Source organism: Atractosteus spatula, chromosome 9 (assembly GCF_055471065.1).
Source record: "Atractosteus spatula isolate fAtrSpa1 chromosome 9, fAtrSpa1.hap1, whole genome shotgun sequence".
In the NCBI taxonomy this organism is placed as follows: Eukaryota; Metazoa; Chordata; class Actinopteri; order Semionotiformes; family Lepisosteidae; genus Atractosteus; species Atractosteus spatula.
This window is the reverse complement of record NC_142714.1, coordinates 47,573,473-47,595,673: the sequence shown is the minus strand read 5'-3', so window position 1 is coordinate 47,595,673 and position 22,201 is coordinate 47,573,473. Positions and strand designations below refer to the sequence as shown.

The following is a 22,201-nucleotide window of genomic DNA, read 5'->3' as shown; positions in this document are numbered from 1 at the left end:
TACAAATGAGATGAACCATTGCACCTTGTACCAGACTCCCACAGCCTTTTGTGTCATAAAGGACCTCCTGATATTTGAATTGCACTTTCCTGTAATTCATACATAGAAAACATTGCCCGATTATTTCATTTATATTTAAAGCTATTTTACTGTCCACTGCTGATTGGATGAAAAGAGCTTTCTTAAATTATGTTTTTATTATAATGTGGAAGTTAAAAGCATGCTTTACCTTTGGGCTGGCATCTAGGCTGTGTCAAGCTCTGATTCCATGTGCTGCTACAGCTATCACGAGATCACGCTTGAGAAGCAAGATGAAGATCCATTCTAGTCAGTCAGCACGGCTCCTTCTCTCCCTCAGTGTCCCTTCTCCCTCATCTCTCTACCTCCGAAACAGGAGGATTCCTGCTTTCTTCCTTACCTCTGCAATCCTCACCCACTACCCTCCACTCCTGGTTTCTTCAGGTCTCTGCTCTTCTTTCTTTTTGCCCCACTGTATAGTGGCAATCAGCACAATTGCTGCAGCATGACGCTGGGTTTTTTTAGGCGATCTAGTGTACCCTTCTCAACAAATCCTTTACAAACCAGGTGTCAGAAAAGAATACATTCCCAAAATGATATGAAGTTTGAAAATGAAAAGTCCATCTCACATGCATAGAAAAAGAGACTTAATAACACAGTTGTTCAAAAATACATCCTAAAAATAGAAAAGATGCACTGATTCGACTGACTTGATATCCACTCTAGTTTTTGCAAGTGGCTTCGGTTGTTTGGAAACCTCAGTGGTGTTTTAAGAGGGAAATTTAAAATAATGTAGGCCATCAAAATGAATAATTCGGCAATGCTAATATTAAGGGACATGACCATGCAAGCATTCATACGAATGCAAAATAAGCTGATCAGCATTGGATATCAACAGCTATTAGGAGACAACAGTTTCACTTCATTAAATCCTGTTAGCATTACAGCTGTAACTCTGCAGTCAAGTGCATTTGACCCCAACATTTTGCATTTCCAGGGAAGCCTCATGCATTTCTCCAAGAACTGAGAATGACTCCGATCTCTAACGTACGGAAGACTGGCGCGGATTCACGATTGGCACACCGTGATCGGGGGTTTCCAACAGCGTGAAAGCAGCGGGGGTTCTCTACGGGGCTGGGGCCTGTGAGTGCGAGGCCGAGAAAGCAGAGGCACTTACCCAGGACCCCGACTCTGTAGTTGAGCGTGATGACAATGACGTTGCCATAGCTGGCCAGAACGCTCCCGTCAATCATGTTCCCGGTCCCCTCCATGTAGGAGCCTCCGTGGATGAAGACCATCACGGGTTTGGCGCCAGTGTCTCGGATGTCTGCAAGAGTGGCCACCATTAACACACTCGCCGGCGGACGGTAAAACACGCGCTCCACACAGCAGCGCAACAGCGAGGCCAACAACTAGCCCTCTCAGATACCAGCAGCAGAGAGAAACACTTCCCACTGTTCAATTCATTCCCAGACTGGGTGTGCTTTCCCAATTTGTCTGGGCATTTTCAGCCATGTAAAGGGGGAAAAAAAGACAACAAATATGATAAGAAAGGAAAAACTCTTGTCATCTATTCTGTGCTCTCTACTTTTGTGCATCAAGGAGAGGTACTTTTGCAATTATATTTGAGTCCTTTTCCCAAACTATGAAAATATTTCACTGTTTGAGGGGATGGTGAAAAGCAGGATCAGATCAGAGTTTTCGTGTTATAAATTTTTGACGAATTTGTTTGAAGAAGTGTAGCCTTGTGGCAATGTTTTCTATGAAATTGTATTTAGAAAATTGTTTCACATTGAGCACAATGTTTTTACTGTTGGGAAGCAGCAGTAGGCTGTATTTATTTCCATTTTTATTATATTTTCTATGGGGAAAAATGTGTAATTGGTGGTGGAGAGGTTATACCTTCTGTCTTTTTGGTCGTATTTTTGATTGGTTTGTTGTTTTTTCTTCAATTGGCTTAATAAAGAACAGTTTTAAAAGTCTCTGTCAGACAGCAAAAGCTGTCTGAAGGATACAAATGTGTAACACATCCGATGTAATGTTCTGACAAGAAATTCAGAAGAATACTGGCTTTTCTGAACTTGAAACATACCTTTTGGCTCATACCCTCTACCAATCCATTTCGGGGTTTTTTTTTCCGGAAAGTAAGATGTACTGTACAGTAGAGTGTTCCTGCTCCCTGGGGTGCACATCAGTTTAATGAGATAAAGTCATTGAAAAAAAGAAAAACAAAACCAACTTGCTAGAGAAAAGGTTTCTGATCTGATATCCAGAGCCTGTGGTGAATACTTAGAGAAGGCTGTCTCTCTCTCTCAAGCTGTGCAGTGCAGCCTTGAGAGTGGGGAGATAGTTTCTGGGCTCGGATTCAAAACCTATATTGTATTCAGGTTGCCATAGAAACCAGCAACAAAAATTCAAAATCTGCAAGAGCAAACAGCTAATCGCAAACAGCAGCCTGAGCAGTGAATCAGTTTCCATCTGTAAGCTGTGTCTCCATTTGTACAGGGACATGTCAATACGAGCCAGCGTTTAGGTCATGTATTCACAGTAGAAGTCTAAATATGTGTTAAAAAGATCTTGACTTAGAGCTGGACTGGGTCCTGCATAATTACTAAGACGTATACTTAAAAGGTAGCAAAATTTTCTAATCTGAACATATTGTCCTGAGAATGCTTTTGCAATCAAGCATCTTTGTAGAGAAACATGATAGATTAGTGTCTTCTATGGAAGCCCCAAAATATTATATTTCTTAAGGGACAAAATATTTAGAAGCAAAATATGTATGGTTAATGAATGGTTTACCATCTGGTTGCTTCAATTAAGAATTTAGCATACTGTGGGTATATAAAGATGTAGATATCGGGTTTTCTCTTCATCTGGTATCTGAGAGAGTTTTTCTTCAAAAAAGGACATTAAAGGATTCCAAACAGACATTTCTGCACAAACACTAGTCTCTCACACTAAGGCACATCACAAATTGGAACAAATGCATGGAGGAGACACAAAATGGAATAGCCACTACACGTTTCCTGCACCAAGCACTCTCAAGACAGGAAAACAAATGGATCCAAATGTAAAGAAAAAAAAAAGAGGAAAAAAACAGGAAAATAGATTAGCCATGTCACGTTCAAGTTATCAGATGCCTCTTTTGTTGTTTCATATTTTGAGTTACTATGACAATTGTCTCTGCCCTTTTGGGAATCATTGAAATAGGGTGTGTATGGTCCCTCAAGCCTTTCCCTCTAATCTTTTACTTTGGTCATAAATGGAATAGATAGTAAAACATACAATTCTGCTCATTCACGCCGTAGGCAAGGTGTACCTTCAAAGATCTAAGATTAATCCGCCATCCTGAGAATGCAAATAGATAAATTAAAGTACTAAGCATTTTGAAACATTTCAGAAAAAAAAAAACACCTGGAAGATAACAGTGAGAAAGAGAGAAGAGAAGAGATTTTGAGATTAAGTAAGGCAGTCTCTGTTTAGGTTTGTGTTTTCACAGAGCTCCGGAGTTCTGAGAGAAAACATCACGGGGCTCAAATGTGATACAGAAAATGGATAAAAAAATACACCACCGTCAACAACAAAAACATACTGTACAAGAGCGTTCAAGTCGGGGAGTCTGCAGAGGGACATGAGTTGATGAGACTAGCAGACAGAGAACAGTCCATCCGTCTGGAGAACGTTGTGTCTACTTGACTAAAACAGGACCCTTTATCCCTTTTTTCCCTAACCCAGCTGAGATTTTTTTTTTTGCTACTTTTCAAATTTAAATGAGCATTATATGCCTGCGGTGACTCATGGACATAAACACACACACATACAGTACATAGGGGTTTTTAAAGCTCCAACACATGTTACACGCAACAAAAAAACAGTCACATTCAGTTAACACCATGCCACGCTTTCTAATTTTCCTCCCTGAGCAAAGTAAAATAATTTGTTGGGTGGGCTTCACACAGTGACTTTATTTCCTGCTACCAGAGCACTGTCACTATTACACTATATTGCTCTGGGGGTAAATGGATTACATAGAAAAATGTGGAGGAGCACAGTGCACACCAGTATTATGCATTTTAAAAAAAAAAGTACCTACAGGGTAATAACATTGCTGGTATCAATGTTTGCTACCAGAGTTGAATGCCTAAAAACACAAGATTGACAGGGTCATTTCCACTCCAGTACACAGGAATAGACCAGTTCTAGAGTAATCAGACCCTAAATACAGTATATAAGAAGAACTGCAGAAAATTGGCAAAAAATCAAAATCTCTCGCACATATTCTTTTCTGAAGTCCAACAAAAATTAAACCATTTAACATGGAGTATTGCAATATGCACTTTCACTAGGCCAAAGGTGCCCGATTGTCGTAGATTTTTAACAAAAGAACAATGCACATATGATTGCCAACTGATTGTGCTCCTAAAAAGTAGGCTTTTATTAAGGATGCGATGCCATGAATTGAGAAGTCAATGCCTCATTAGGAACAGATTGAAATATTAAAAATTCAGAATGGGATTAATTATAACATTAATAACTGTTATGTACATGTACAGAACAGTTGATAGGAACAGAAGAGCATGTTCTCATCCTGTCTTGATTCTAAAAACAATGGCATTTCTTTGGGTACATTTACATACATACACAAGTAATAAAATGCTCTTAGTAAGACAGGAAGGTTTCTCTTTAAAGTATAGTACAAAGGATGAAAACATTATGGAATTAAAATAAGCAAATAAGCACACGATAATTATTGAATGGAAGAAAACTGCATATTCATCACTATTTTGATATAATATTCTACTTCTAAATCTGTGGTTCCCAACCCTGGTCCAGGAGGAGCATTCTATCTGTTGGTTTTCATTCCAGCTGAGCTCTACATCTCCAGTGCTAACTGATGACTTCATTTATCTGCTTCCTTGTTTAGACCTTTTATTCAATTCTGAGTATAGACCAAAACTGAGAAGTTGGTAACAATACTGTATTGGGCATGCAGACTGTGAAAATGACAATGTATTGGGCATGCTCACAGTGGAAATGACACTGTTTCAGACAAGCTCACTGTGGTAGTGGCACTGTATTGGACATGCTGACAATGAGTTATTTTTCCTTCTGCAGAGGCCCAGTTGGTTACATTTCAGTATACACACATGAATGAGGGAAGTTCTGGAACTCAGACACTGATACAGGGTTGAGACTAATTTCAAATCCTATTTGACCTTTCAAGAGCTGGAAACATTTGCACAGATATGCCCTAAACAGAAACCTGAAATCAATGAAGTCTGTGATCAAAAACGAGAAGAGACTGAGTTCCTGCTGTAGAAGCTTAAAGTAGGTTAAAATGACAATAGATCCCTCCATGATTATGCTCTACTGCAATAAAAGGGCAGGTTCTTACTCTCTTTCATTCTACTTCTTTAGCCTGACTGATTGCTGCTGTATATTACCTGACATTAATATTTTTCTGCTTTAGAATTCCGTACATCTGTAATAAAAGAAAAGCATTACTGTCTCAACAATGAAACATTAATGAATGTCTTTATTTGGCTGTGGGCATGCAAGGCACTGCCATTCTCCATTGATCTTGCACAGTGTTTCTATTTCCTAAGAAATACTTTGAATATGCAGCTAAGGACCAGAGATGGAGCTGTCTTCTTTATGTCATTTCATCTACAAAAATGACTTGTAATACATAGCTGTCAGTGCTGATTAGAATCACGGTTATATTGAAAGATATGAGTGCTCAAAAAGTTAAAGAGTATTAAACTGGTGAATGAGAGATGGTTGTTTAATGTCCTCATTCAAATGATTAAACCGGATACACAGTATAAAAGCAAACTTTAGAACTTATCATGCTTTTACCAAAGCAAAACATAAAAATAGCCACAAGATAAAAAAAAAAACTTTTTGAGAAATCAGAGAAGAATGTCTACTGATATTTGGGTCAGATCAGTCATCCAGACGATGACTACAGTTTTCAGGAAGGGTCCTTTTGTTGTACTATACCAGTAAATAGAATCCAACCTGGAACCTCTGATAAAACACATGACCAGTGGAATGAGAAACACAAAGCACAGGGAAGGTAGCAGGATTGTAATACTACAGCGGCACAAACTGTTCTTTATTGTACACTCTAGCTTTCAACCAGCATCAACCGCATCAAACAGCCAGTCTCAATTGCACCTGTAGATGCAGATTGGCTTACTGTATGTGGCTATTACTGACAATTGTTTTCAATGGAACTCTAAACAAATAAGCACTGAAAATATAGAACGAGTGTGGACCATTTTCAAGATGCCGCAACTTAACACCTGAGCATTAAAAAGGAAGAAATCTCCACATAAACAAAAAGGGCTTACTTTCTATGGTCCTGTTCTTATGCTTGCTATGATTTTTGGTGGCGCAGTCTTGTGTCTTTATTACTACAGTATTGATTTCAGTGAAACATTGTAGCCTTTGAACAAGGTGACTTTTTACACGTGCCATCGTGTTTGTGCATGAGATATGACGGTGAAACTGGTCTGGACAGGTGCTCTGAAATTCAGTTTGAGCTGCACTCTCAGAGACAGAGACTCCTGCGCAGGGAGCGCAGAAAAGCAAGTTTCTCTGTGCGAGGCTTATAAGGAAATATACTCTGAACTCTTACACTGTGCTAGATTGGTTAGCTACACAGCCGTTTTGTACCTGCACTGTAATCTTGTACACCACTGATCTTCAACACCTTCATATTTCCGACTTACTGTCAGTGCATGGCACCAGGGTGCACATGGTTAATACCCACAGTGTACCAATACTGGTGTCAAGTATTTTCTTTACTACTGCATAAGCAGGCAGTGAGCATAAAATGAGGTAGGCAAAGGAGCCCTAGCAACACAACTATGAGACTGCTTGTGTGGGCAATAAAGAATCCACAGCCTATGGTTTTAGCTACAGGTATTATCCAATATATCATTAAAAGGCCAGTTAGGCAATTACATCTACGTAAATAAAAAGAATGCAGAGCCCATGCCTCAGTGTGCAAACACTTCTGCAGTCTTTGCTGCTTCAGGTTCAAGGAGATTCGATGTTGGACTGCAACCACCACCTGCTGTCATAACTACGGCTGCATTGACTTCTTGTGAGCCAGTTTAAACTGTAGGGATGCAAGACGTCACTGAGCAGCTTGACGTAGTTTTGAAATAAGTTTATTATGGAGGACTCCCAGTGAGTTCAGCATGGAGGATGTGTGTCTCCTCAGAGCCTAATTCCACACTCTACTTCCATGAGTTACTGTTTTTATATTAACTGCAAGCAAAACAACAAGCCAACAATCTTTGGATTTGCCACATAAAAAACAGAATGTGTAGGAGTAGTGTAGCACACCAAAATGACAAACTACACATAATGGAAATTCAGACATCTGGTCCCCTTAATAAGGATCCCAGAGCTACAACAGGTGGATTACTTTTTAAATGGAGAAAAAAACAACAACAAATGAATTATAACTAAACTCTATAGAGTACTACAGTCTATAAAGTGTAGGGCTTGGCAGTGTGGTCTGAAATCCAAGCAAGAAAGGGAAATTACAACCTTAAGCTAAGAGGGGTCAGAATATCTGAAACTGTAAGAAATGAATGTGTGATTTGTGAAGTCTGGAGGCAATGGGATTTCTGCATAGCAAAAGAAATAGAGGATCCATGAGGCAAGAGACAGACAGGCTAATGCATCTGTCAAGACTTGGAGAGCTCATTGCAGCAGACAAGTCGGGTAGCATGCCTTTCTTCCCCCAGGCTGTACATAATACAGTACATCCAGACTGCAGTTCCATTTCAAGGTTCATTCTTGAATTCTACTCAGATATAGGCTCCATAGTTGGAGAAAGCATGGCCTACACCCAGCACTGAATTTCTCTCCAGTGCAGTGAGGTAAAGCGTGAACTCTCAGGTCCATGCAGGTTTGGTGCTCTGAGCCCCTGGCTTATTAAGCCAGCCTGGACAAGCAGCAGCTGAAATACGTCCGCTATCATGATCACCAGATGATGAACTGCCACCAAAGATGGAATGGTAACACACAGAGGTGCTTTTCACAAATGAACACCCTAATAATGTGTAACATACCGCATGAATGGCTACATGAAAATAAGCAAACTGCAGACCAGTTAATGGGTCAGTCTTGAGAACTTAAAGCTTGTGTTCCAGACCTGGGCACAGGCTTAGAAGTTGCATGAATTTCTAATACTATTAGCACATGTATAGGCATTGATGTGTGATGCCTAAATAAATATTCTGATGATATATGATATTCTCAGACATCTGCACTTTTAAAAACTGCAATCCTCTGTTGAATTTAAAGATTGACACACAAGAACAAAGAACTATAGATTTCTTGTAACAGATCTACTGTACTTGGCTCCTCCAGTCGTGTACACAAATATCCCCTCAGAGTCAATGAGGCTGCAGGCTACACAAATTATGTCCTAGCGCACATTTTTAAAGTCCTGGACTTGCCGTTTTCTGTGGGGGGCAGCAAATCATTCTTTATAAGGGATCATTTTTCTTGTTAGACAAACTACAGCTAATTAAAAACAAACAAGAAAGGGGGGTGAGAAGCACACGGGTCACACTGTTTCCGTGCGGACGATTAAAAAGGGAATAATATGGAGATGTTATGTTGAAGATATAGATGCACGGATATGTAAGACTGAAAAAGCTCTTCCACAGCGTCAGCTGTTGCTAAGCTTGCCGACATGTCCTTAGGTATGTAGCGCGTCTTCGCAGGTGATCGACTGCTGCCCCACAGAGAGAAGGACCTGTAGTGAGACTGACAGCCCGACTGGCTCCACTGAGCACAAACCTGCTCACTCGCTGTCTCCTTCTGCAGCATGCAGAAACCTTGCTCGCCGTGTGTGACGTCACAATAACCCCCCTGCCCAGAATGCCATCAGCTTTCTGGATAAGCTATGATATATTGTGCACAATCAATATTCTGCGGGCTTTCAACGAAAATGAAAACAAACTGACCGCACAGCTTAAGGTTCCGGTGACTTTATTATTTCTTGCTGATGTCCCAAGGAGAGCTGATCTTGACTCACTTACCGGTACAGGAGGCAGTCGGGATGTTACAGCAGTGTCTCAATTATTTTGTAAAACACAACTGCACATTCCTGATGAACTTCAAGTTGCACAGAGTGCTTAGAGACTGCTCATCGATCCTCTCCATATTCATGTTTCCTCTTAGGTACTGCATGAGTGGAGCCATTTTTATCTGTTAAGATTTTGACGCTTGTAGTTCTCCAATTGGATATATATATAATGTCAGACAGAAAACCCCAAAGGCAAAAACACATTTCATATTTTAATGGTCTTCCAGCATACAATGTCTGTTATTCTGATAATGGACTTTAATGATCTGACTATTAGGGAATGAGAGGACAACACAGTCATTAGGTGATCAGAGTTACTTAAACAGCCGCAGGGCAATTGAACAGATCACCCTTCAAGCAAACAAGAAATATGTCAATATTCCATCTTCATATCAAGTCTAAATTACAATGGTAACGCTTGACAAATGGAAATTTTCCTTTAAAAAAAGAAAAAAACAGCATTCGGCATTGTTTTTCCTCTTTCATTTATAATAGGAAAAAAGTGCAAGGAAGCGTGCATTTCAATATTGTTTAAAGAAATAATAGCATACAGTATACTGGATACAGTGTTTGTTAAAAAGGTTTTTCATTAAAACCAAAATTCAATGTTTCATGCATTGGCTTGGAGCACCAGAAAAATACCTTCATCTTCATCACCGTCATTATCGGACAAATCCTCGCCCTGTTTCTTGGCATGGGTCCCTGAGGTCGGACACAAAAGGAGAGAGAGAAAACAAGAACACAAGAAAATTCAAAATAGCATGATTGACAGGACAGCGGGAAGAAAGAGAAGAAAAGCATTCATCCTAAAAACATTTCCCAGGTAACGCTTGAGGAAAGAAATCACAGCAGGCTCTGCGCAAACACTCTCAGAGTTTACTCCAAAGCTGAAGGTAAAAACTCTCCCCATCGCTGCTTTTTCAACTCTGTCATACAAACACGTGTTTCAGGTTGAACAGTCCCTGTAATAACAAAAACTAATTACACCACAGACTGACACTGACAACGACATCAAACAAATCTTTCACTCGTTTTTATGCTTTTTTGTGTGTTTAAACAATTTTAATCAACTAACAAAACAAACTGACAGCAAAGTACTAGAAGTGATACTTATCTCCACAGAAAAGCCTGTGTTCTTAACATGACTCACTAGATTTAGTGAAATCCACACAAATCTGTGAGACACACATCCTGTATTAGGGCCAGGCAAACAACAAACTAATTTAAAAACCCCCAGTTTTTTCTTTTGCAATTTCTTTATTTTTTTTCGCCAGAGTATTACAGCAGGTATAAAAAAGAAGAAATATCTGGAACGATTCATTCCGCAGTGATATCAGATGAGCAGACAGATTTGTTCACTTGAACATGAGGAAGAGGATTCTGGGGCTGACAAGGTTATCTTGTGCACGGAAAGCACACTGAGTTGAAAAACAGACATAGAGGAATTATAGATTGTGTCATCGTTTTGGTCAAACCTGAAATCCAGCACACAAAGAGAGACAATCTTTAAAGTCTCCTGTGTGAATGGGATCTACCATCATTAAGAACTGATTTTCCTATTCCTCAGTAACTAGATCAAATCAAATCAAATCAAATCAAATCAAATCAAAGGTTTGCAAGATCTCCAGCAAGCTTCCTTCTTAACATTCAGAGGTCTCAGAGATATTAAGCAATAAATACCTTTCTTTGAATGACAGGACCAAATTAAGTTGAAATCTCTAAAAGCAAAGACTTTCATCTCACTGCTGTCTAGACTGTACAAGAGGAAGTGGGAAATATGGTACATGCTGAATACAAACATTTAAATTGTTCTGACAATACTATGCACTCGTTCAAACTGCTTTGTTTCCTATTTGAAGGCCTGCTGTGCCGCTTGTACAAAATCGCTGCCAAGTGACATTTATAGCATTTGACAATAATGTTTGATCACATTCTCATGAATTCCATCTACAGAATTGTAAGAGCACCATGGTAAGTGTATCGCTTTACGATAACCACACAACACTGACCATTAAAAAAGCTGAGACAATAAAAGCTATTGCTTTAGAAAACAAAATTCAATAGCAACGCCTGTACTTTCATATACAAAAATTGATGAGTACTATGGTTATCGCCAGGCAGGCTTTCACCAAGCTTCGATAAACACTTTCCTAATCTTCACAAGGCAATCCTGGGTAAAGGAAAATACCAATTCGCCGATTCGTTATGTTAAAGACCGCAAAATAAATCTCATCAGCTCACCATCAGCAGTGCATGAGCTAGCAATCAGTGAACGCAGTAGTGGGAACTTATCACCACAAATAAGACACTTCAATGCAGCCGTCATTAAACATGTTTTATACCGGAATGGAAATGAACTGAGGGCGGGTGCTGTTTTTCTTATTTTGCAGCAACTGTACCATTTTAAAGAAAAGATACTGGACTGATGTCATTTACTTAAAAACAAAGTCCAGTAAGGGGCATGTGATGGGAGAAGACAACCCCAGAAAAAAAAAAAAACAAGTACCAAACAAACAGGAACCGACACTTAGAAATGAAACTCGGATCCCTGATTTGCTTGTGTGATAAACAGCACGCGCAGTGGATGCTGAGAAGAAGGCTGTCCCTTGACGTAGCTAACTGCTTGAAAAGAGAAGTGCATGGGAATTTGCTTGCCTGTTGACTTCTGGAGAGATGCTCGGTCTGTCACTTCACACTGGTTTCTCCCTTAGGTCTATATCACCCTGTGACGTTTTAATTAAATTGCTCACATGAATTCACTGATCACTGCCGTTCTTCAAGAGTAATAGTCCATGGCAGTCTCAAATAATATAAAAACCATAAATGAAATCACTTTACAGAGCACAAAAAGAATAGACTGACGCAGGGGTGGTGCCTGGATTTTGGCAAAGGTCCTGTTTGTTCTTCATTAACACGTTCTACACCCAACATCCTTTTTTTTTTGCCAGTAAGAGCTCCTTTTGTCTGTCTCCCAGGAAATAATCAAACAAAATGGCCTCCTTCCCCGAATCGATTCAGCAGGGAAGATAAAAAGAGCGACGTTTTGTAAGCAGAAACTACAATCAAGCTGAAAACCATTTAAATTTGTAAAAACAGGCAGCGTGAAAGCTAAGCTGCTGCAGAGCAATCCTCGAGTGCCTTCTGAGACTTTTTCTCAGGCGTTCGTGGGTGGCTCCTGACTCCTACCTTTCAATAAGCAGTGTTTTGTTGTTGGCCCCTGCTGCTTTTTTCTCATTTGACCCATCGACTGCTCTCGGTGAGAAAAATGACACCTCACATAAATCTCTCCCTCCCGCTGACCTCTGTGAGCGCGTCTGCCAGGAGGAGAGGGCACTGGCAGCGCGGAGAGCAGAGGCAGGGGGCAGAGAAATCTATCTCGCTGGTACCCCAAAGCAGGGCTGGGCTCAGAGAGCAGAGAAACACATAGACTGAGAAATTAACCTCCTCACCACCCCCCCCCCCCCCCCCGAGAAGCAGCTAGAAATAACACATCACATACCACGTTGATGAAAGGTGTAGTCTATTAAGGTCAGGGTGCATGGAGTGTGGAAGATAAAAAGATATGAACTGGGCATAGGGGTGGACAACGTTCACCAAGAACTTCAACCCACAGCATTTTAGTGGACAGGCATCATTTGACCTGCCCACAAAGCATCGGGCACTGGGACCAGTATAGTATGTTTCCCTGCTGATACAGACTTCCAACTAAAAGCTTCCATAGAAAAAGCAATCTACCTTCAAGATCAATTTGTGCGAAGTTATAGGCAGAGTGGTAGTTTTGTGTAAAATCTGGGGGAAGTCTATACCTTCAGCCTTGCAAAGTTTTACAGACCTCTTTTTCCAGAACACCATCCAAGCCGGTGCATTAAATTCCCATCGTGTTTGTTCCATGGAGATTAACATAACAGCTGAGAGAGGATGAATTTGAAAGGATGACAGAAAAATATCGGAAGGAAAGGTTAAGGAGACTGTAATCCTCTGGTATAGGACAGCCAAGACTCCCATAGGGCACCAGCTCCCCTAACATTGATGCCCCACAGCCAGGTTGTCTTCTAAAAGGAAGAAAGGCCACATCTCCTTAAGTTGTTCATGGATGCAACTGTGAGAACAGGCACTCAGCCACCATTTTGTCGGTTCATCAAAAGCCCCAGTGCACAAGAAAGAGGGATTTAAAAAAACACTGTGGATCTTGGCCATCCTATGCAAATAAAAGATAATGAATCACAAGTGAATAATCCTTTCTTCTCAAAGGACTACCTTCATCTTCTCACTGGAGCACAGATTGCACCGCTTCAGGAGGTGGGAACGAGTGCCCTAATTAGTAATTACCTTGAGATCTCCCTGCTAGCTGAGATTAAGGAACCCCTGAGAGGGAGAGAAAAAAAAACTTTTTTTAGGGAAAGAAAAAGGGCCTGAATGTCAAAGACGGAATTCTGGAAAAACAAACAAAACCGAGGAATCAAGGAGAGTGATCCTTGGGGATTCAAATAGGCACTTATAACCCAGTTATAATTTATGCAGATGCAATGAAAAAGGAATTTAAGATTTTCCTGATAACATGGGATTGAAACCAGTACGGACTGGGCCGAATGGTAAAGGACCCGATGAAAAGAACTGCTCTCTTGAACATCAGCTGGTGGAAACTGATAGGTGAGACCGTTCACTGTGGTCTCTCTGTACTAGCAGTACTTGTCATCATAAACCTTACTCAACCTCCACAACACTAAAGTACTCTACTTCTCAGAGCAAAGCAGACCAACAGCATGACATGCTATGGCCTTTTGGCTCACCTGGAGTGATGAGTATACATTTAATCCAATTTAAGGTCAGTTAACAAGTCTAACGCTGTCAAGGAGTGAGGCTGTCTATCTGTAATGCCAGATTTGTAGGAAGTGTTGTCTTGTGGTCCGTAGTTTAATCCAGGTTACCACAGTCACATGCAGCTGAGCTCCTAATGCGTCACTTGGGCGTCACATGATTGCAGTGGCCATGTCCCATTTAGCCATTTAGGACGGGTCAAAAGCAGGAGGCTTTGCAGTTGCGCCAGAGAGTAGATGTTTATTCTGGTCTGCAATTTCATCCTTCACATCCCTCCATGTCCTAAAGCACTTACAGTACATTCACTGCTGGTTCTGGAGATCTGCTCTGCTTTCTGGTTTATTGGTTACCACCCAGGACGTTTTATTTAAATGAATTGTTAACTCAACTAGTGTGTATTCCACCTGTTTCTGGTTTCCTGTTTAATAATATAATTGCCTTGAAGGGTTGGGTACATGTCCGGATGGGTTTCCAAAAGACGAAGAGATGAGCTGGAAGAGTTGTTAAAACCTTACAGTTGGTTTTTGGAGTTCATCAGGGCTGTTGTTTGTACAGATGACCTCACTGTACATAGCTTTGTCACAGTGAAACGGTATTGGACAGCACCACAGTTCAGGTGACAGTATGCATTGTGAAATTGAATGTGACATGCATGCATTTAGAGCAACTGTTAGCAGACGGTTGTGCGATACTTGGAACTTGGAAAGTTCGGTGCCATATGTGAGGTGTGGGGTAATTTTGCATTGGTACTTCGGCTGAATTAATGGCTGCAGCTCTTTTGTGAAGATGATTACAAAAGCTCACGGTACTGCCGAGTATCACACTTACAGTAGGTAGGCTGAGTTTGGGTAATACTGTAGTTGATCCCCTCAGCAGGAAACATTAAGGTGAACTTGTGTTTTGCAGTGATTGAGGTGGACTGCTGAGAAGACAGATTTGGCTACAGCCTCAATTGCAGAAATGATCTGCCATAATTGATTTGATGCCTGATGCCAGTGTGTCTTTAAATTCTTTGAGCCCAGCTTGTGTGGTCAGTGCCAGATCACTGGCCTATACAAACACCTTAAAAGTGAACCAGACCTTTCACTTGTAGAGATGCTAAAGATGGCTGGAAAAAGAACCTTGGCCGTTGTCCAATACATTTGAAATAAGCCTCAGAAGCCACTATTCAGCCATTGGTCTGGGGTGGAAATCTGAAGGGATTTCACATACAGTAGCCCTCCCTTTTTCATTGCAAGCAGACCAAAGCTAAGTTTCTTCTGCCCTAAGTGGAGACGCCATCTCAGAGTTTAGAGACTACACACAGCTGGCTTCAGCTGCCTTCAGATCCTGTAATCACAGCTGATCATGGAGATCTTTCATCACAAAAAATACTGATGTCTGTCACGCACACGAAACTCTTCTTTCATGTTAGTGCATTGTTTGTTCTCAGAAGCATACTTTATACGTTAAATAGGTGGCACTGAACGTGACAGAAGTGACATCACTCCTTTGAAACCTAGACAATGCAGAATTTGCCTGCGGCATAGACCTCGTTTCCTGGTGCAGCTTAGTTCACTGCTGTCTAGGAAGCAACACAATGCTTGCTCTGAGCCCAGGAGTGACCGTGATCGAATCATGTCAGGGGTCCACCAGAGCTCCATTCGTCACATATAGTATATTCACCCTTTCCACAGGGCTTCAACTTCCATGACAAATCGAAACTGCAATGAGGTAGCAGCAAGTGGTACAGATACTGTACGTTCAGCTCCTTTAAAGACAGCAGTCACTGATCCCACAGCTTTCCAACAGAGAAGAGGTGGGGTCTGAATGAGAAAAAAAAACACATCCCTCCACTGCATTGGTGTTCACTGGTCACTCTTACACCTTCTTAGCTAGCAGGCCAGGAATGTCCAGTCGCGAGAATGAAAAACACTTTGCCATCTTAGCAACAATTATTTACCAGGGATGCCTTCGGCCATCCATAAAAATAAATAAAATAAAGGAAACATCTTAAGACGTACTTAATAGGATCTACCCAACTGGGAAAAAAAGGAGACAGTGACCAGCTGAACAATGAGACTGTCGGGCCAGTCAGGCTGCCCCAAGCTGGAGCACAACGTAACCAACCCTCTCCAGCCCCGGCACCAGATCACGGGCATCCAAGGGGTCTCCCTTGCCACAAGGAGCTGTTTGTCAGTCAAACAGGCAAAGAACAAACCTGCGATTCTCATCTCAAAGGTCAAGGTGCTGGCCTGAATGAAACCTGCCACATAGGATCATTTGGCTTTCTGCTCCATTTTTATAGGAACATACATAAAAGAAAATCATTAAAGGAACTGCAGCAAATATACTGCATGATGGTTTAATTAAACATTCCATTGATTATTTGAACTAACCTGAAACTGGTAAGTGGAAATTGGAAATTGGATTTAAATTTGTTTTGTTATTTGTCTAAAAGATTGAATCTTTCAGTGATGTAGTTGGACATATCCTCTTTGTTAATGTCTGTGTTTGAATATAGGAAACTGGGTTTGGAGATCTAAGGATAGACACCCAGTTAATTCTTCTTAAATATCTACAACTACTCAATAGGATGAATCACTGTAGAATAAAAATAATTAATAGCCAGTATTTATTTGACTAAAGATCAAAAGAAACCTGTCTTTTTAAACTGTAACTAATAAACAACACTATTATCAGGAAGGTTACAAAATCATAATGTAGGGTGATGCACATCTGCTCCACGTTATTTGTATATAAAGATGCAGATGCTGTCTTGTAGGATTCTGTCCCATTCCGCTCGTAATGGTATTGTATCCCATTTTTCTCTTAGAGCCTGGACAAGTAAGTGACTGTTCACTGGTCTCTGAGCCCTGTATATCACAAGTCATCCCAGCTCATCCTAGAAATATTCAATGGAGCTCATATCTTCTGAGTAGGACGTCCACATCATCGTTGTCATATTGGAAGTCCAGTGTTACAATAGCAGCTTGTGATGCATTGTCCTGCTTTAGTGTTGACATGTCAGAACGAGTAAAGGCAGCAGGTGTACTCCCAGGACCTGATCAATGTAGCACCATATGGTCATCTTCCTGCTGCATACTGGAGTCCAACTCAAAGAAGCCTCCATTTTGATACAATACTAATATAATTAAAAAGTAGGGGTGTCACCCCGGGGCCCAGGCCAAATTTTCCATTGGCCCTTACCAATCAAGGTCGCATCATCCAGGTGGGGCTGCACACTGGTGGTGGTGGAGGGGAGTCCCCATTACCTGTAAAGCGCTTTGAGTGGAGTGTCCAGAAAAGCGCTATATAAGTGCAAGCAATTATTAATTATAAATGATAATAATCTTTATCCCATTGGACAGAAGATGCTGATGAAGGGCTGCAGATCACACCCCATAAAGGTCAGAGGCAGACCCAAGCAACGCCAGTTCAAGGTGGCAGACATCAAGAATGCCTTTTTTGCTGGGATTAGACCTTCTGACTTAAAAATGGGCAAAACCATATTTGCAGCAACTTGAGATAGTCATCTGCTTCAGACACAATTCCTTTTGTCCAAGAAAGGGGGATTATTTGCCAGAATCCGTTTACTCTGGCATGCAGACATTTGCTACAACGCAGGGGAGATCCATGATTGCATGTTCCAAAAGCAGCAGATACTCAATGGTAGGGCCACACTGTGGCAGTCTGCTTTATAAATTTAGCAGCCAAGGAGATGGCCTTCTCCAGAAGCAGCTGACAACTACCCGGAGACTCATGCAGTGTACAGAGGCCTCTGTTCTCGTACTAGAACCCCGCAACGGTCTAAGCAAAGTGTTACAATATATAGTTTGACAACAAAAGGATCTAAATACATTAAATTAGCATGGAAAGACAATATAAAAATGCACACATGGACATGCAAATGTTTTTGCACAAATTGTAGCATTGGCATTGCTATTTTTGGCAAGCGTAAATATGCATCCCATTTCAAATCTGTTCTTGGAGAAAAAGGCCACCCTGGTGATTGGCTCTGTATACATCCTGCGGAGCTGTAGTCGTGACCAATGTGGTGCTGGGCAAAGGATAATGGGAGGAAGTGCACTTCGCCGGAAGGCGCAATCCAATAAACTCTACACAGCGGAACTGTGTGTAGGCTCTGCTACACCGGTGAAAGCACAAACAGATGGAGGAGAGGAGCTCAGGAGGGTAACAATCCTTCTCTGATTCACTCCCCGAGGCATGTTCTACTTGAACGACCTTTCATACAAAAAATAGTTTAAGCAGGCATATCTTATACTGTGAGTAAGAACCCATTTAGGGCTGAACATCCATTAGGCAGACAGATCCAGGTTTTCGGTCCATTTGATTGTACCCTCTGAAGTTGAGGGAGGGATTTTGGGCAAAGGTCTGCTGAAAACATCTGGGGTGCAGAGTTAAAGTGACAGCGGCTTCACTGGGAAAGAGGATGGAGTCTCTGACTCAGGATGCAGTGCAAGATTTCTGACGCAACAGCAACAGAGTGAGAAAAAGTATCACATCTTGCCGTGGCCCCAACCCAGTGGAATTTCCCTATTTGTGGATTAATAAGCCAACACTTGCTGTCTGCTTCACAATGATAGGAAGAGCATAAAAGGATCAGAAAGCAATGTTGTTATTTAGTGGCCACAAGCCAGTTATCCCAGTAGTAGTTCTTCTGACCCCTCCTTCTTCAATCCATAAATGCAAATAAGATGCTGATGCCAATCTGGACAAAATTATACTTTCCTGTTTAAAGCACACATGGGAATCATATACATTGTTCACTGCTGCTATGTCAGGAATATAAAACTATCTTGAAAAGATCTGGATATTATCAACACAAAATCTCCTTTGTAGTCTGATCTAATCAGATCTCAGAAGGTAAGCAAGGCTGAGCCTTTTCAGTACTGGGATTGGCCATCTCTGAGGAAATCCAGGTTGATCCTCCAAGTGGTGTTGGTGGAACAGAAGATAGTGCTCTTCCATAGGATGATAATTTGCAAACTAATGCCCTGGTATTGCAACGGGGGACACTGTGCTATAGGAGATGTAATCCTTTGGATGAACAGTAAACTGAGGTTCTGACTAGTTGATCATTCAATATCCCATGATCTACAAGAGCAGGCTTTTAATCCTGGTGTCCCAAAATTCCACTTTGGGCTTGTACTATTGGACTCCTAAATCCCTGCTTTAATTGAGCTGGTCATTTCTCCACTTACAGTATCTGCTGTGTAGTGGGTCCCATCCCATATACAGTACTGTATGTAATGCACTTTAGATCCTTTGGGATGACCAGCTCTGTACAAACTCGAGGATATGTTATTGAAAAAGAACAGGAAAACTAAACAGAGGACACCAAAGATGAGAAACATCATCTACTCGCGGAGCGAACACAACACACAATGTGGAAGTGATGACTGTTGTGTGGTTGCGTTAAAGCTTTTCTAGCAAAATAGTATTTTGAGAGCCAATATTCTGAAGCAGGGATCCTGGATGTCTTTTACAAAGGTTACTCAAGCCTTCAAATACCCTTAGCCCCTCGCAGAGAATGGAAAACATAATTTGAAGTTTATCTGAAAATTGATCTTCTTCTGGGGATCGTTTCTTAAAAGTAATGTAGTTTGAGTATTCCTGCAACACAGTAGATATGATTTTGTTAGCTGAAGTCCTGCATAAACCTGTTTCTATCAAGTGGAGATGTTTCTGTATAGAATAACTACTCGCACCTTCTCACTTCAATATTTTTTATATCAGAACATCACAGAAAATAATCCAGACAACTTGCACATGGCTAAAAGGCAGTTAGTTTTTGCTATTATCCTATTCTTTTTGCATTGACTGTAATGTAGTGTTATGAGAATAGTGATTTATCTCCACTCTGTCACCTGTGATAGATGCACATACAGCAGATACGTACAGGGCTACAATCCCTGTCACATAAAGAGAGGTGTATTTTTTCCCTCTTGGGTAAGATTAATATGTACGTCTACACTGTGAGTATCCTGTGATCACCTCAGGATGGATTCTAATTCAAAGAGTCCATGCATGCCTAAAAGACAATGTAAGAATAAGAGTCTCAGATATCACCTTAAAGATTTTCTAAAGGTTAGACGATAGTTTATTAAGAAAAGTCAGCAGAGGGACGTCATAAGGACAAGTGCGTGCCCTGTGCAATTCTCTGCTCTTGGTCCCATCCAACTGGGACACTATAATGTCCTTTAACACTTTAACAACAGGTAGGAATGTTGTAAATGATGTCATAACCTCTTAACTCCGTCATGCATGCTGGCATTAAATTTTGAGTAGTAACTGAAAAGTAGTTAGTAATTCCAGTAGTCACGCAGTTAAATTACCCCCCTGGCCTTTACCAATCATGGCCTCCTAGCAATCCCCACTATTAATTGGCTACAATTGGCTCTCTTCTCCTCCTTACTGATAGCTGGTGTGTGTTGAGCGTACTGGTACACTTTGACTGCTGTCACATCATCATCATCATCATCATCATGATTATTATTATTAACTGGAAATAACAAAATCGTTAAAGGCAGTTTTACGTAAATCACTGACATGACATCAGGGCCTCTATTGGAGATTTTGTCCAAAACTGTATAAAAGCAAACCCAGACAATTCTAATGAAACATCTGTGTTTATAGGAAATCTTTGCTTAAACTCCCTGGTGTTTGCATGAAGCTTTTTAATACAGTGCTCCTGCTTTCTAAAAAAAACTTGTATGGCGTTAACTTATCAAAGTGCTAACTGCTGTGTAAACATTGACCTTGATTTCTGACAAACAGGGCCATAGCGATACCTGCAGTAGACTTTAATCAAAGACATAATATCATCCATCAGCAACGCTGCTCACATGGGGTGTGAGGGAAGTAATAAGCAGAAGAAAAATCTTTATTGAAATTGATTTCCTCTGTCATTTCAGGAACTCTCAAAGCAACTCTACCCCACTGCTCTTCCAAGGTGCCAAAACAGACTGAATTATTGGAAAAAGTATTTTTTTTTTTCTGTCACAAATCTGATAAGACGAATTTTAAAGTCAGGAATTTAAATTTAAATGCATTGAGCTGCCAACTGTCGAGCTACTAAACGCAGCTGAAAATCTACATTGTTTAAGGTACATGTTATTTTTAGGTTTTGCTCCTGTTTAAGAGGAAAGACGAAACTGCAAAGCTAAAACAAGACTCAACTAAGAGTAAGATTGATCAACTTAAACTCACAGGGATATATTAACCAGAACATACTGCATTGCTGTTCTTTGCCTTCTGTCTGAAGCCCTGTCTCTTTCTAAGGTACAGTATATTCCCTTGATCTCTCACTAACACTTGACCAAAGCATACTACTAGTGCCGCCAAGTTTTGGCACAGCCACATCATTAATTGACAATGAATTTAATTACATAATTAAGCTTGAATGGATTAGAAGTAACAATGTTTAGAAGTGATTAGAACTCCTGTGCTCTAGAGTAGGAATTTGCAAATATGGACATATGATAATATGTACCACAGAAATGTACCTTTCTGCAATTTCCCTCACGGGATCAATAAAGTATCTATCTATCAGGAGTAGTAACATAAAAAAACACCTCATGGGACCTTACCATAATGAGCTTGCATTTTGGGAGAGCAGATCGTATTCAAAATATTCAATCATATATAACTGAATTATATAATATTTTACATTAATTGGATTATATTAATATATTATGTATAACATCATATTAGAGATCTCTATACCTTATTGTTTCTTATAATGATTTATAAATTATAGAATTTTCTGATCAACCCCGATGAGCAAAGTCACTAATGCCAATGAACCCGTACGTATTTCTGCACATGCAAACACATACTGTACATTCGCACTCTCACACGTGTACAAGGCAAATTCTTTTGGCTGAACGAACTAAGCACGGTAACCAGAAAGGCTTCTTGCCAATCTTCAGTGCAGGTATGTCTTTTCTTAAACCACATGCCACGCAAAATATTTTTGAAGAATGATTTGTTTTTTTAACACGACCAAACTAACTGCACCTTTGCCATTGCTGTGAACCACTGCAACATACCTACTCCTGCACATCCATTTACCTTCCAAAACTCAACTGCCTTTAAGGCTGCTTTGCCTTTGTTTCTTGATCTAGCGTGTTCGCTGTCCCAAACATGACTCAAATAAATGCAACATGGTCTCCAGACTAGCATTATTGCCCGTGGAGAGAGCGGAGAATACAAAGGAGCCAGATATTTTGAACATCGTGC

General features: G+C 40.6%; 1 protein-coding gene across 2 annotated transcripts in view; it reads right to left on the bottom strand.

The window, feature by feature from the left end:
* Nucleotides 1-22,201, bottom strand: part of nlgn3a (neuroligin 3a) — a 137,303-nt gene that overhangs the window by 65,179 nt on the left and 49,923 nt on the right. Inside the window, exons 4-5 of one of the 2 annotated variants that reach the window (XM_088924432.1) lie at nucleotides 9,782-9,841; nucleotides 1,196-1,345 (exon numbers count right to left, since the gene is read on the bottom strand). In XM_088924432.1, coding sequence (XP_088780558.1) covers nucleotides 1,196-1,345; nucleotides 9,782-9,841 — 210 coding nt within the window. The remainder of the gene's footprint in view (nucleotides 1-1,195; nucleotides 1,346-9,781; nucleotides 9,842-22,201) is intronic. The other variant, XM_088924430.1, reaches the window with a different exon arrangement.